Source organism: Mastigoproctus giganteus, chromosome 3, assembly GCF_048544385.1.
Source record: "Mastigoproctus giganteus isolate SK-2022 chromosome 3, ASM4854438v1, whole genome shotgun sequence".
NCBI classification, from domain to species: Eukaryota; Metazoa; Arthropoda; class Arachnida; order Uropygi; family Thelyphonidae; genus Mastigoproctus; species Mastigoproctus giganteus.
Genome location: NC_143577.1, coordinates 94,059,047 through 94,074,525, shown reverse-complemented (window position 1 = coordinate 94,074,525; position 15,479 = coordinate 94,059,047). Strand labels below are relative to the sequence as shown.

At 40.9% G+C, this 15,479-nt stretch overlaps 1 protein-coding gene across 1 annotated transcript in view; it reads right to left on the bottom strand.

The window, feature by feature from the left end:
- LOC150088158 (acyl-CoA Delta-9 desaturase-like) overlaps positions 1-15,479 on the bottom strand; it is a 66,352-nt gene that overhangs the window by 24,850 nt on the left and 26,023 nt on the right. The window contains exons 2-3 of the mRNA XM_090369356.1: positions 9,185-9,315; positions 3,134-3,339 (exon numbers count right to left, since the gene is read on the bottom strand). Coding sequence (XP_090225482.1) covers positions 3,134-3,339; positions 9,185-9,315 — 337 coding nt within the window. The remainder of the gene's footprint in view (positions 1-3,133; positions 3,340-9,184; positions 9,316-15,479) is intronic.

Genomic DNA, 15,479 nt, shown 5'->3' with positions numbered 1-15,479 from the left:
GAGAGTGAAGAATGAAGAAAGGGGGAAAGGCAGAAGTATGGGGCCAATAGAGAAGGTGTCCCCAGGTTTCAGTGGGGCAGGCCCATGCACCACTAGAGAGGAAAAGTGGGGGTGGCGAGGAGGGGAGGAGACGAGGGGAAAAACCCCGTCCCCTCACTTTCCCCCAGGGAAATGTAATTCAAAGATGAAGGGGGCTAGGGTGTCCTCTTCAGGTTGCCATATGGCATTTGGCAATTAAGCTGCACTTTGTTTTGTCGTTTCTAGTTGCATCATTTATGGGGCTAGCCCCGTCCTTGTATTTTCTTATTCCTGCTTTAGGTGTTTTGTTTTCTTTGGAGAGATTGGTTCCTTATTTGTCTCAGCTGGCTGACAGTGACGAATCACTGTCAGCCAGGCGCTGCGTCCGCCATCGTTGTTTGGCTGGGTCGGGTTATTTCAATTTGTCTTTGAGTGCTCAGGAGGATTGATCATTGTAGTTGAGAGTCATACTCAGTGTCCCTTGGGATGTCTTTTCCTTGCGTGGTTTTGCTTACGACATTCTCTTTAGTGGATCTTCTCGTCAGTTCCTGATCGCATTTCGAGTTCTTCTTCTTGTGAAGAGGTCCCAGGCAAATCTGGACAGGATTTGGTATTCGTCCCTTGAATCCAATAGGTGTCTCTAATAGATGTTCTTGCCGTTGGGGTAGAATCTTAGTCTCGTTATGAAGATACCCCGCAGGTCCTCGTATATGGGGCACTGGTATATCAGATGCTCCCAGCTTTCTCTTTCTCCACAAGGACAGTTTGGATCTTGGAGTATACCCAGAGTGGCGAGTTTGTCATTAAAGGGCCCGTGGCCAGTCAGCATGAAGGTTGTGTAGAGGCCCGGGTGGAGCCACGCAGGTGACTTCGGGTAGGTTGTTTCTATAAGGAGGATGAATTTCCTCGTTACCTCGCCCTTGTGCGAGGTGGACCATCTGGTCTGCCACGTTTGTTTCAGGTGTGCCTGCAATCGTGCTTTCTCTTGTTTTTCTCCGTTTTCCGGTTCTATTGTATGCTCCAAGAAGGTAATGGTAAACCCTTTTATTATGTAATATGTAAGGCCCCATCTAATGATTTCCAGGTCCAGCGGCAAGACTCCCGCCAGAACTTGGAGCGCCTCTGTGTTGACTGTATTACAAGCTCGCGTTATTTTCAACAATATTGACTATTGTATTGAGTTCAGGATCCTTTTGTTGGCTACAGTCGTCATTTTGTGGTAGAACGTGGCAGCTGCATATGTGATTATGGGGATAAAAGTGGCTTTGTAATAAAGAGCCAGTGTTCTTTTGTTTAGTCCCCAGTCTCGTCGCGTCTGGTGTGGGGAATGTTTGACTGGCAGGAACTGCCAGTCAAACATGCCCCACACCATACGACCGCACGTATGTGCTATACCAGCAGACGACCCCCTACGGCATCCTTTGCTGACCAAGGTTCATCAGCGTAAAAGTCTAGTCTTAGTCTGGTGCAAAGAGCATGCAAGTTGGACGATAGAAGAAGGTGTGCTGGTCGGATGAGTCACGTTATTTACTCCGTACAGGGACTTGTGTACGGATTTAGCGTCAACAACATAAGGTCCATCTCTTGATCCATCATACATGGTATCAAAGGTGCAGGCGGTTGTATGGTGTGGGGCATGTTTGACTGGCAGGAACTTGTACCCCTGGTGCATGTGGAACAACGTAAGTAGTATCGGGATTGGGTACTACCGATTTCGCGGGGACGAGTCCCCAAGAGGATGCGGGTTCCTACAACATGAGCCGATTTTGGGGGGACGGAGGCGGGAAATAAACAAGGTTTGTTTTTCTTTCGATAGATGGCGTTAGTTATAATTTAAGAATTTAATCTTAAATTTATCTACTTTTTCGAGGCGTGAACCGAGGCTTTTATGCTTAGTGAGTGGTGATTTTAGCTCACGACTGTACGGGTTCCCCTATTAGATTTGGCTTAGATGTAGGTTTTGAATGTATTGGTTGTGACGTCATAGTGAAGTTTTGTGAATAATTTTGACGTTAAATAAGTGGCATTGCATTGTGGGTGTTAATCGGGAAGATCTATTTTGGGGGTAGTTATGCTGTGGGGGAGGGTCGTCCCCAGGAATTCTGGGAAGTCTTATTTTGTAGTAGTTATGCTGTGGGCCGCCGCCCCGCGTGTGCGTTGCAGACGCCGCACCGTGTGTGCGGGATGGAAAACCTTTTTTTTTACTGAAAGAAAAAACACCTTGATGTTTCCATCTGTTGTTCAGACCTGAAAATAAAATCTGTATTTTTAAAGTTTTTCCTTCCAAAGTGCCACCTGTTCTTGAAAAGCTGAAAATTAAAACTGTGTTTCCTTGAAGTCTTCTTATTATTATTATTATTATTATTATTATTATTACTAGCCACAAAGTGCAAGGAAGCCTGAGACTTATGCTGCACCAGCCAAAAAAAAATTTCCGAGTTACCCTGAGAGAGAGAGAGAGAGAGAGAGAGAGAGAGAGAGAGAGAGAGAGAGAGAGAGAAGTAGATGGGAATCACCAAGAGAGAGAAGAATGATGATATCCAGCTCAGGACCCTGGGTGTGCCAAGCCCATACTCACCAGATGTGAGCCCCTGGGAGTAAATTATTGCCCTCTTTACCAACAAAGAGCTTTTGCTTTCCTCTATAATACATACGGTACGTTTACACTAAAAGAAATGTTAGAAGATAGACAGAACACCACAGAAGATTTCCTTTTCTAAGACTTATTTGTTATTATAACTGGATTTAATATTGTCCAAGCAAAATAAAAATATCAATTCTAAGAAAGTTTTAGTAGACTTGCTTTTAATCATTCGAATTCCATTATTTAAATAATGGTAATTGATAAAACTAGGATTGATTGATCTGGTACTGTTAATTTTCTTTTGACATTGTAATGTTCTGATTCTTCATAGAATACTATTTAGGTTAGTTTTTATTAATATTATAGGTTAGTATGTAATTTCACAAATATGTTTGATTTATCTAAATCTCGAAGGAGAGCTTTTGTTAAAGAATGATTAAGGAACAGTTAACTAATTATAATTAATTTAAAATTTTCAAAATTTATGTATCATTTGCCATTTATTATTAAAAAAAAGTTTAGATGGTTTACCTTCTTTGGAAACGTACAAAAGGATCTGCCATTAAATCTGAGAAGTCCATATTTTTCCCCTTCTCTTTTACGTCAGGATGTTTTCGGACAAGTAGCCAACCCATGTGCGAGAAGAAAAATCCTCTTTTGGCATTGTAAGGGTCAGCATCGGTGTCAGAATATTTATGATGCACTCTGTGGTCTCTTGCCCATTCGAAGATGTGGCTCTATATAAGAAAAATTCATTTCATTCTATAAATATAATGGCATCATCATTTATATTAACAATATTATAAATAACTAAGAAGCACTAAGAAGTGAGCCCAGAAGAAGGAAAGTACCTTTTTCTTTAATTTAGTACTCCTACTAACTGTACTAACCTCTACGCTTGGTCACAAAGCGGTACAGCTCCTGCCTTCCCGTGGCGGGGCCGGTAACGTGGGGGGGGGGGGTATGGTAAACCCCTAGGGCCAAAAGGAGCTATCATGGATACCAATAGTTATCCACCTTTAGAGCCATTGAGCTCAAGACAAGAAATTTCTGACATTGACCCTAACTCTGTTCAACCAAAAAGGCTTCGAAGGCAAAGTGTCAAAATGATATACCGAATTTCCTGTTGGTACATTCTTTATCCACCCAACCTGCAGGCAAATTATCCCTATTCTTGATACAAAAGGGTTTAGAATCTATTGCAGGGTCACCAAAAATGGTGAAGCGACTACAATCCGGAGACCTCCTGATCGAAACAGCCACCTCAAAACATTCTGAGCGGCTGTTAAACACAACATCATTAGCGGGGGTTAAAGTATCAGTTAACTTAGTAGTCAAAAGGTAACAAGTGTGAAAAGAATCATGAGTAAAAAAGATGGAAATCTAACTTAAACTAGAACCATCATTTTAACATTCAGTACTCCAGATTTATCATCCTCAATCAAAGCTGGCTATTTGAATTGTCGTATTAGACCATATATTCCGAATCCCGTTCGTTGCTACAAATGCTGGAAATATGGTCATTTCCAGCAGGCACGTAGAGGTGACGCCGTCTGTCCCATCTGCGGATCTAAGGAGCATACTCAAGCTGATTGCTCAGCCACAACCCCTGCGTGTCCAAACTACAAGGGAAGTCACCCTGGCAAGCAGCTCCCTATAGTCACTAAACCAAAACTTCTTGTGGTCATTATTGACCATAAGTTTTCCTTCTATCCTCATCTGATTCACATAAGTACTAAAATTAAAAAATTCACAGAGTCAATTATTAGATTTCCAGAGGGAAGTGGAGTCTCTTTAGAAAGTCACTCTTTCACTACTATAATGCTGTTTTCCTGCCCATAGTCACTTATGCGACAGGAGCTTGGTTTCGCCGGGCCGCCAATTCCAAAATGAGGTTAAAACTGAATTACATCCAGCGGAGCATGCTCCTCTCTATTCTCAGAGTCTGTAGAAGAGTTTCCACCGCTGCTGTGCAAGTTATTGTGGGGTCCCTTCTGTTGTATCTATTCGTCGTCTATCGTGGCCTCTGCTTTCGACACAAAAAACAAATACCTTCAGAATCACTTGGTATCCAGCTAAATTTAAATGAAGATCCTAAAAATGAGAAATCCAGATGTTTTAACGAGCTAATTAGCATCTGGCAGACCAGATGGGACGCCACCCCACTTAGAGCGGCCACAAGAAAATTGCTACCTAAAGTGACCTTCTTACTCTCTAAATCACTTAAAACCTGATGCTCCTTAACTATGTCCAGTTACCAGAAAGGAAACTTCCTTTCTGGTAACTGGACATGGCTCTCTCAATGAAAAACTCACATGAACAGGCACAATATGGCCCATGAGGCCCTTGTGCCAAAAAAAACCTCAAATACAACAACAACAACAACAACATCAAAAACTCTATCAGTTTAGCTTACATCACATCGATCTCTGCGTGGCTGCAGGAATACAGAAGATTAGAGTCACCTGCTCTTTAAGTGTGCAATCTACGACAATCTTAGGTGAAGCTCCGAACTGACGTTCCAGATCTCTCTCTCCGGGGAAAGAGGAAACGCTTCTGCATAATAAGAATCATCTCTCAGCTCTTCAGAACTTTGCCTCCGAGGTGTTTGCTCGCAGAAAGAGAATCACCGCCGGAGTAGGGCACCAAAACAATCCACCAAACACACCTGTGTAAGCGGGACAATAGTTTGCTTCGCTGCTATCCTAGATGACAAAACGTACTTTCAGGGAACACTCATAAATTTCTGCGCAGTGCTGGGCTGCTCATGAATTCAGCATAATTGCATCAAAATTCGGTATATTTTCTTCTATGGTTCATGTACGCAAGAATTGTCATTGCATTCATCCTAAAGGTCATCAGTTTCACATCTGAATTATCCTGGATACAAGAGTACATTTCTCTTCTTTTTTTTTATTTTTGTCAACCAGCACCAATCTCTCTCTCTCTCTCTCTCTCTCTTTTTTTTTATTCTTTTTTTTTTTTCACCAGCACCAGTCTCTTCTTCTTCTTCTTATTATTATTAGTGATTTTTTTACCAGCACCAGCCTCTTTCCTTTTTCTTTTTATTTGTTTATTATTATTATTTTTAAAATTTTATTATTTATTATTATTTTTTTTTATCCCAACTATCACCATTGTGTCTTTTTTTTATTATATTTTCTTTCAACCAACACCACGGGTTCTTGTTTTTTTTCCTCTCTCTTTCTCCTTTCTTTTCCTCTGGAATGGGTCCCAGAGGATCCTGGTCCACCTTTTGACATCACTAGGTGGGTCAGAATCTCTTTTGAGACATTACGTGCTCTTCTGGAACTGGCCCACCTTCCCGTTGTGTGGATGAGTACCCAGAATCATCTGTCCAGGTGACTGATGCTTCTGAGTAGCCAAGCAGCCAGAACATAACAACAGAACACACACAAACCTACATCAACACATTTCTGGCCCATTTACAGTTGATTCTGCTCTTCACAGAGACACGAGGCGAAAGTTGAACAGACGTTTTAGGTGCCGCCCTATATATATATACACACATGTCCACATTAACATTAAGAAATGCATGGTAATGCATATGACTAGCTGCAGTCTCCAAAAAAAAAAAAAAAAAAAAAAAAAAACACCAGCTATCTGGTATAACATTCCAGGTAACAGAAACAAATAGGGGAAATTGTGCAGTCAGACAGAGTTCTCTTAGCAGTGCGGTGCAATTATGCCATAATTCCTGTATATCACTTATGCGATATACAGGAATTATGTATATCATCGACATAAGGCCAAATCGTGCTGCATACAGCAGCCTAACTTCAGGAAAGATGTGGGTCTGTTAGAGCTGGTGCAGAGAAGAGCAACGAGAATTAGTGGGTGCTTTTACCTGGAAGGGGATCAGTTGTACAAATTGCTCTGTGAGGAGATTTCATTGGGGGTGTTTAAGGGTTTGAATGGATTGAGTAAGCTAAAGGCTAATGGAATCGTTCGTCTTGCTCAGATTACACGCAAGTGCGGGCATAAATTCTAATTGAGAAAAGGTGGGTGCGGGATAGATATGCGAATATTTGCTTTCAGCCAGAGGGTAATTGATTGCTGGAGTAAAATAAGCTTGTTTTCTTGCACCATTTGCAGTACTAATACTAAATAATTTTGAAAGTCGAGATGTAAAATTTCATGAAAATTTATCCGCCTGCATGCACTCAAGTCCTGTGACTTGAGTGCATGCAGGCGGACGGGCAAAGAAATAATAATTGCCAGATTTGTTTTGGTCCAATTTTAATGATTTATGGGACAGCTCGAACGATCTACAGAGCTAAATGCAAAATTCGCCAATTGGTAGTCGAGTTATTACAAACGGACGTTCAGACAGACAGACAGACATGGTTACACTCCACGTTAACGGAGTGGTCATGTCCGAAACATAGTTACAGATATGACCACTCCGCTACGTTAGTGTATTGTTATTACCCAATATTAGTGGAGCGGTCAAACGCGAGGGTACAGGAATACATGCGTTTGATTTGACAGCCCATGTTTCAAGCCCATGACTGCTAAATACGGCAATATTCTTGTATTCTCTCCATATTCTGAATTTGTCTTGACCCTACTTGGCTGTCCTGTGGATAAACAGAAGATATATTTTCCTATATAGTTAAATTCGACACTGGAATAATATTTGTTAAAAAAAATCAGTTTATTTTGAAGTTAAATGAACATGAACACCGTGTATTTAAATTTGTCATCAGGACGACCTTTTTTTTTATAAGTTTTCGTTCTTTCGGATATATTTACAGTCAGTCCTCGTATAACACGTGTTTACATTACTTGAAACATGGGCTGTCAAATCAAACGCATGTATTCCTGTACCCTCGCGTTTGACCGCTCCACTAATATTGGGTAATAACAATTCGATCATACACGATTTATAAATAGGGGAACGATATTGTATATAACACGAACCGAATTCGCTTATGCACGATTGGCCTTTGTGTTTACAAGAAATGGCAGTCGAACGCAGAATCACCCCAACTGAACGCAACACGATAGGAATGAAGAGAAGATTCTGAAAATGTATTTATGTTTTTTATATCAGTGAAGGGGAAACACATTTCACCATAATAACGTAAAAACCCACACAATTTCAGCTATCAGTATAATCGCAAATGCAATTAGATCGAGTTTATAACAGATTCCACTAGCAAGAACGCAACTGGAAATTGTTTTTGTTGTTTTTTGGTAGTAACCCCCAGAAATGTGCTTTAGTAAAATGTGAGCTAGTGAGGTGTTCATAGTGTCTCTGCCTTTACGGTGTTGTTTATTCAGTTGCTACGTGCGTGCAGCTTTGTTTATGTGTATCAAGCGTGCCTCCCCATTTTGTAATTGTGTTTTATTCCCTAAAAATGAGTAAAATACTTAAAAGGAAGTAAAATACTGAAAAGGAAGCGTCCTGGTGAAGACACTACAGATTCAGAGAGAAAAAGAAAAGCAATATCGATAAACAGAGGCGGACTGGACCAAAAATTCTTACCCGGGAAAATTTGTAGTGGCCTCATACTAACGTTTGTGGCCAAAATCACACCGGCCTCCGGCCCACCGGGTTTTCCCGGTAAGGCTAGTCCGCCTCTGTCGATAGAGAAAAAATATGAAATTGTGAAACGCTTTGAGCGAAATGAAAGACCATTTGATATTGCACGTGCTACAGGCCTAAATGAAACAACGCCGAGAATTACAAAGAATGCAGAGAAAATAAAAACAACTTTGATAGCAGGAACAACTCAAAGTGTAATTAAAATCCATTAGATTTTAAGACACAAAGAATTGGAAGAAATGGAACGGCTGTCATCTGTTTGGATCGAAAACCAAGCAAAAAACAAGTTTGCTTAAGACAGAAGCAAAAGCATTAGCAATATTTTATTACGTAATAGTCGTAATAAAATACTTACGTATTTTATTATGACTATTGCGTAATAAAATACTTAAGTATTTTATTATGACTATTGCGTAATAAAATATTACTATAAAATAAAATAATATCGTAATAAAATACTTACGTATATTATTACGATAATTTATTGTGTTTGATAATGTTTTGGTTACAAGTGTGTTTTCAATCTTGGGTGGTCGGCACCTAACCCCATTTTCCCATAGGACCTGTTGTTTATATTGCCCGATTTTGCATTGCTATAGGGTTTCTAGGAACACAACTATCGTGCTTTACGAGGACTGACTGTACTTATAAATGCCGAATAAATGTAAAAATATTTAATTATCCCTTCTTTGAAATAATTATAAAGTATTTCTGTTTCCGTTATCATTTCAACTGCGATAAATATATCCGAATTTTCCAATCTTCTCTTCCTTTCACCAATATGCACCGTAACAACGATTAGCATTCGATATTTCCTTTAATATTATATAAAGAAGCTTTAACTTCGACTCCCACCCACCAAATATTTGCAGTCCGTGAATACGAGATTTCTATAATTTTGTAAAAGATTAAGGACATCATCCGTTAATCTGAGAGAGGAAAAAAAGATGTAAAATCTTAAACTATGATAATATTAATAAGAAAATTTTTAGAATTCTTCGTTCAATTACCTGAAATGCGACTGTATTCAAAAATACAAGAAACAAGCGCAAAGGCCATTTTGCTTTATAGGAGCGATGTGTCCACAACCTGTGTACACCAGCAGTTATTCCTAGGGCGGCTATATAATACACCAAAATAGCTAGAACATAAATAATATATGTATATATATATATACAAAATATAAAAGTACAATATAAGAATCAATATTAAAATTAACTATCAGATATAAAGGAGTCCTAAATTATATTTTAATGGACATGTTGATAATTATTCAGTTCACCTTTTGTAAATTAGAAGAAACTTTTAAACTGACATGAAACTAAAGCACCGTCAGGAGCGAGTGGATCCCTTGCAGAGATAAACAGTGGATTTCCTTAAAATGAATTGTGCAGTAGGAGTACTGTTATTTCGCGCGGAGTGCGAGCCCTTGCTACTTTTGTGTTCGAGGTGACCGCACCATTTTTCTTCGTCCAAGAGATGACAGTGAAAATATTTTCAATAGAATTATTTGAAAAATCTAATGCAAATTAGTGCACATTTTTGAGAGGTAGATACTTGGGGTAGGCACTCACAGTCAGTGAGCAGGGCTAGTTGCCACAATCAAGGAGCGCTTACACTTACCGTTCGCCTCAACGTGGGCATCTGTACGCGGTGAGGGAATCTCCTAATGATGCTGCTGGGCATCCATATTAGCATCACTGAGATCTAAAGCCCATACCTTGGTTCCAGGGTAACATCACTGGAAACTGGCGTATACAGCCGCGACGCGTGGAAACTAGGAAAATGGGGATGCTGGTGGGTGAGATGCCAAGTCCTGTCCACCGATTTGCCCTTTGCTTCGACAAGATGGGAGGTGCTGGATGGGACCGACAGGGCTCAATCGACAGATGATTCATATTGGAAATGTGGGTATGATGCTGTCTAAGAGAACTTGGCGTCCTATTCGCGTACGCAGTACCTGCTAGTCACGAGTAGGGGCCCCCCTCACTGTTTCCGTGGTGGGTGAGGTACTTAGGGGACCAGATTTTTTTTTTTTTTTTTTTTTTTACTCTAATGAATAATTTAATTTAAATTCATCTCCTTCTTCTTGGGCTCGACAAGGCAGCACCTAATCGATTATATGATGCAGACACCAACTGTGGATCCTCCGATCACAATCAAAATGATTGTTCAGCGAAAGAAATGACCTGTCCCAACTGCAAAAGTAACCGTCCTGCTTACTGTAACACATGTGAGAGGTGGAAAATGGAGAAAAAAATTGTAAAATATAAAGTTGAAAACAAAGTTATTTATCGGGAAGGAAGAAAATTAATTGCACCCAGTATACCTAACCGTACCTATGCCAGTATTGCAAAAAATATCAAACAATAGCCACGCAAACTGATGTTACCGTTCCATCTAACATATCAATCTCCGACTGGGCTCGAACTGTCCTCTCTCAGCAACAGTCCAATGTCCTGAAGCACTCAGACCAAGCAAGTAATACGCCTCTTACGATTCCAGTAAAATTTCCTCCTCCGCCAGTGATTGCTACTACTTCAAATAATCATAGTTCGACTTCAAAAAAGATTATTCAGGACATATCGATGGATGCAGAGTACTCATCCAAACAGGAAGATCCGATTCTGGAAATATTTGTAGAAGAAGTAATGGACATATATCGCCCTATGTTCCCCAATACTGTTTCCAGTCATTCAATGGTCCGCTATGGATGATCCCATTGGCAGTGACTATTTTCCAATTGTTTGTAACCAGCTCACTACACAACCACCATTAGACAAACCTTGCAAGAAATGGAAATTTTCTGAAGCTAATTGGGCCAAATTCCAGTCAGCAATCACTCTGGACAAAAACTGTTAAAATTTTACAACAGAATCTTTGAAGAGAATATTTACCCTGATACATGGCATCAGTCAATAGTGGTAGCCATAGCAAAATCGGGGAAAGATGCTTCCTCCCCCAACAGTTATCCTCCCATATCATTGACCAGCTGTTTAGGAAAGATACTAGAAAATATGGTTCACAGGAGACTTGTCTGGATTATTGAAGATGAAAATGCTACACCACCAATTTGCTTTCCGCTTTAACAGGTCTACAACTGATGTCCACATCAAAGCTGAAGCTCGCATTCGAAACGCTTTTGTCAAAAAGCAGCACAAGGTAATGATAACTTTTGATTTACCAAAGCATTCGACACAATATGGAAATATGGAATCCTCCAAGACTTATACAATTTGACAAGGAAGTAACCTGCCTTGATTCATTCAGAATTTTCTTCTTCTCAGGAGTGCCTGAGAAGGAATTAGTTCAAGAACTTAGCAATCAAAGGGTAATCAGTGCTAAAAGAATAATGACAAAAAAAGATGGAAATCTCATTCCAACTCGTTCCATCATTTTAACTTTTAGTACTCCTGATTTGCCATCCTCAGTAAAAGCTGGATATTTAAACTGCCGAATTCGCCCATACATCCCGAATCCTCTTCGCTGTTTTAAATGCCAGAAATATGGTTATTCCCAACAGGCATGCAGAGGTGACGCCATCTGTCCTATTTGTGGATCAAAATATCATACACAAGCAGATTGTCCAGCCGCAGTTCCCATTTGCCCCAACTGCAAAGGAAGTCACCCTGCCTTTTCTAAATCATGTGAAATGTGGAAGACTGGTAGGAAAATCCAAAAATACAAAGCAAAACATAAAGTCACATATCCTGAGGCACGAAGACAAATAATGTTGACCATGCCTAGTCCATCTTATGCCACTCGAACCCGAAGTTTTCATACAACTGCAATTCAAACAGATGTGTCAATACCGCCCAACGTCTTGCTAGCTAATTGGATTAAAGCAACCTTATCAACCACTGGAAAAGATAATTCTAAAACTAAAACCAGCAATGCCAACAACACCCCAATTAGTATCCCAACTGATACTGTGACAGTCTCAAATGACACAGAAAAATTGAAACCTAATAAAGACTGTAAGGAAACTGATCCACCAACCAACACTATGGAAATGGATATACACCCAAATTATGAAGAACCTATCCTAGAACTCCATGCCAATGACAATATGGATACCGGACGCCCCTTATTCTAAAAAAAAGACCTTTTCCGGTCTTTTTTTTTTTGAGAAAATGCCCTGCATGCAAAAAACAGTCAGATGAATCATCCTCAGCCAAACCAAAATAATACGTAACATTATACAGTGGAATTGTAGAGGACTAAGCAGCCATTATGATGACTTAAGGGATTTAATCTCTCAGTTTAATCCCATAGGTATATGCCTACAGGAGACATTTTTGTCACCCCAAGTTTCGCCGAAAGTCTCAAATTATATGATATACAGACGAGATAGAAGGCGGCTCCGGATGCCAAGCGTTCCGTGGCCAAGCGATTAAAGTGCGTTCATTAAAGCGATCTTTTCAAAGAGCTTTTGCTGTATAGAGTTTCTTTTTGTTGTGATTACTGCTTTTTTCATTTTATACTAGAGTAGCTCTTTGACACTACAGGAAGTAAGCAAAGGCCCAGAAAGGGAAGTCACCTTTCTGTTTCTTTTTTATATCTCTCACTAACACAATTAACAGTCGCTTGGTCACCTCGTGGCACTGCTCCTGCCTCCCCGTGGCAGGGCCGGAAACCTGGAAGGAAAAGTTATCCTTCCAGGGCTAAAAGGAGCAATCATGGAAAACGAAAATTTCCCTCCTCTAAACACTGCAAATCCTATGGATTTGAAACAAAATTGTGACAATCAAAACCGCAAAAGGATGAAAACTGATGTACCTCAAATGGAATACCCATCTTTCCTCATACTGCATTCTTTAACGAATCAGTCATTAGGTACACTATCTCCCTTCTATATACAAAAATGTTTAGAAAGTGTAGCCGGATCACCAAAAATGGTACGCAGACTGAAATCTGGTGACTTATTAGTTGAAACCACCAACCGCAAACATTGAGTCTCTCCTCAAACTAACATCATTTGGTGGAGTCCCCACTAAGGTATCTCCTCATGCCACCCTTAATACCTCTAAAGGAGTCATATCCGAATGGGACCTATTGAACGTCAAAGAGGAAGAGATTAACAGATATTTATTTAAAGTATACCCAGTATAAAATAAAAATAAAATAAAATATTTCCAGAAGCTTTCGGAACTCGTGTCCCTTCGTCAACTGACAAATTTGAATACATTACAAGCAAAGTGTGGCACGTTACTCATTCGTCATTGTTGTAGCACGGACGTGTGCTGTCTTGCGCCAGTGATCATCCATCAATAAAACGGTTGTCTCCAGGATTGGATGTATACGCATGCCTTTCTGGCGATTTAATGCCTTAGGGTTGTTCATTATGTTTAGTGACTCTAGCCATAGGCGGTGGCGAAAGTGTCGCGCGTGGTCCACTATCTCAAAGTCGCGCTTGGGGTCAAGATCGTGGTTGGTAGCCCAAAAATGTTCTGCAAGCGCGGACTGGTCAGTTTCGGCAAGCCGGATTGCTCTGTCGTGTTCCGTGAGGCGATCCTGGAGACGTCTCGATGTCTCACCTACGTAGCAACTGTTACAGGCCCTACAGGTGATACGGTACACTACATTGCTGCGTAAGACAGGTGTGACAGGGGTCTTCACACTGGAGACAAGTGAACGTAGGTTCCTACCTGGTAATTGTACACATTTTATGTTGTAACTTCTCAGGATCTTCGAGATACGTCCTGACACTCCTGGATAGTACGGAATGTAGGCGGATGATATGCCGACTTGCTTCGGAGGTCTTGGGTTGGAAGTAAGTTCTTGTGCCTGTAACAAGCATCTGTTTAGTACATGGGATGGATAACCGCATCTGGTTAGGTCCGCCTTCACACGGGAGATCTCGTTACGTCTAATTGTGTCGGTGCTGGAATGGCTCCAGGCCCTGGAGAACAGGGTGCGGGCAGTGCTATTGAGATGGCTTGGAGCGTGGCCGGACCCGTAGTTGGTGAATTGACCGCACCACATGGGTTTGCGGTATACTGAGGTCTCTAGATGTGGGCCTACGCGATGCACTAGCACGTCCAGAAACGGGAGCGAACCGTCCACCTCTGATTCTACGGTAAACTTGATGAAATTGGATAGAGAGTTGAGGTATTCTAGTAGTACGGTTTCAGAACCACGTGGTATTATGGTAAAAATATCGTCGACATATCTACACCACGTTGTAATAGGTGTAGGTGGGTTCTGGTGTATCTGCTTCTCCAGATCTTCCATGGCGATGTTAGCTACTACGGAACTGACAGGGGCACCCATAGCAGTGCCATGTACTTGTTTGTAGAGTGAGTCTTCAAAGGTGAAGATGCTGCTAGAGAGGCATAGGTTGAGGGCGGTACAGATGTCATCAGTGGATAGTGACGTCCTGGATTGGAGGCTTAAGTCGCTCTCAAGGAGCCTTCTGGCGCAGTGCACGGCTTGTTGGACGGGAATCGAGGTGAATAAAGAAACCACGTCAAATGATGCCATGACAGAGTGGCCCCGAGTGCCAAGCGAGTGATCATAGCGATATTTCCAAAGTGATTTGAAAGCGTCTTTTCTCTAAGCGACAGATTGTAGAGATTGTTAAAACCCTCTTTATTTATAAAATTATTTAATTTTGGCTTTTTCTAAATAAAGAACTTAGCTTCTATCAAGGAAGGAAAGACACCTTTCTTTTATATTTATATATATATAACCACTTCTCTAACACACTAACCACTAATCTCTTATCGCTTGGTCACTGGTGGCACCGCTCCTGCCTCCACGTGGCGGGGCTGGTAATCTGAGTATTAATCTAATACTCAGGGCGAAAAGGAGCAAATATGGATCCATTAATATCACCAACTGTAGAGCCTACGTGCTCGCATGAACTTGAGTCATCTCAAGCAAAAAGAATCAAAAAAGATGATTCTTCACATGACCTACCTGCTTTTCTAATTGTACACTCGTTATCAACGAAACCTCTTAGTAGCTTATCGCCATTTCTTGTGCAGAAAAGCATAGAGGCTGTAGCAGGTACTCCCAAAATTGTCAAACGCCTTCGCTCAGGAGATCTTCTTATAGAGACTTCCCATCCCAGTCATTCTAGACAACTCCTGAAGCAAACGACCTTCGGAGGCCTTCCCATCTCGGTAACCCCTCACAGAACTTTAAACACCTCAAAGGGAGTCATCTCGGAATGGGACCTCCTTAATGTTTCTGAGGAAGAAATTGCCGAAGAACTTAAAGCACAACGTGTTGTCGGAGTTAAGAGAATTATGACCAAACAAGATGGTGTCCTTACACCCACAAGAAATGTTATCCTTACCT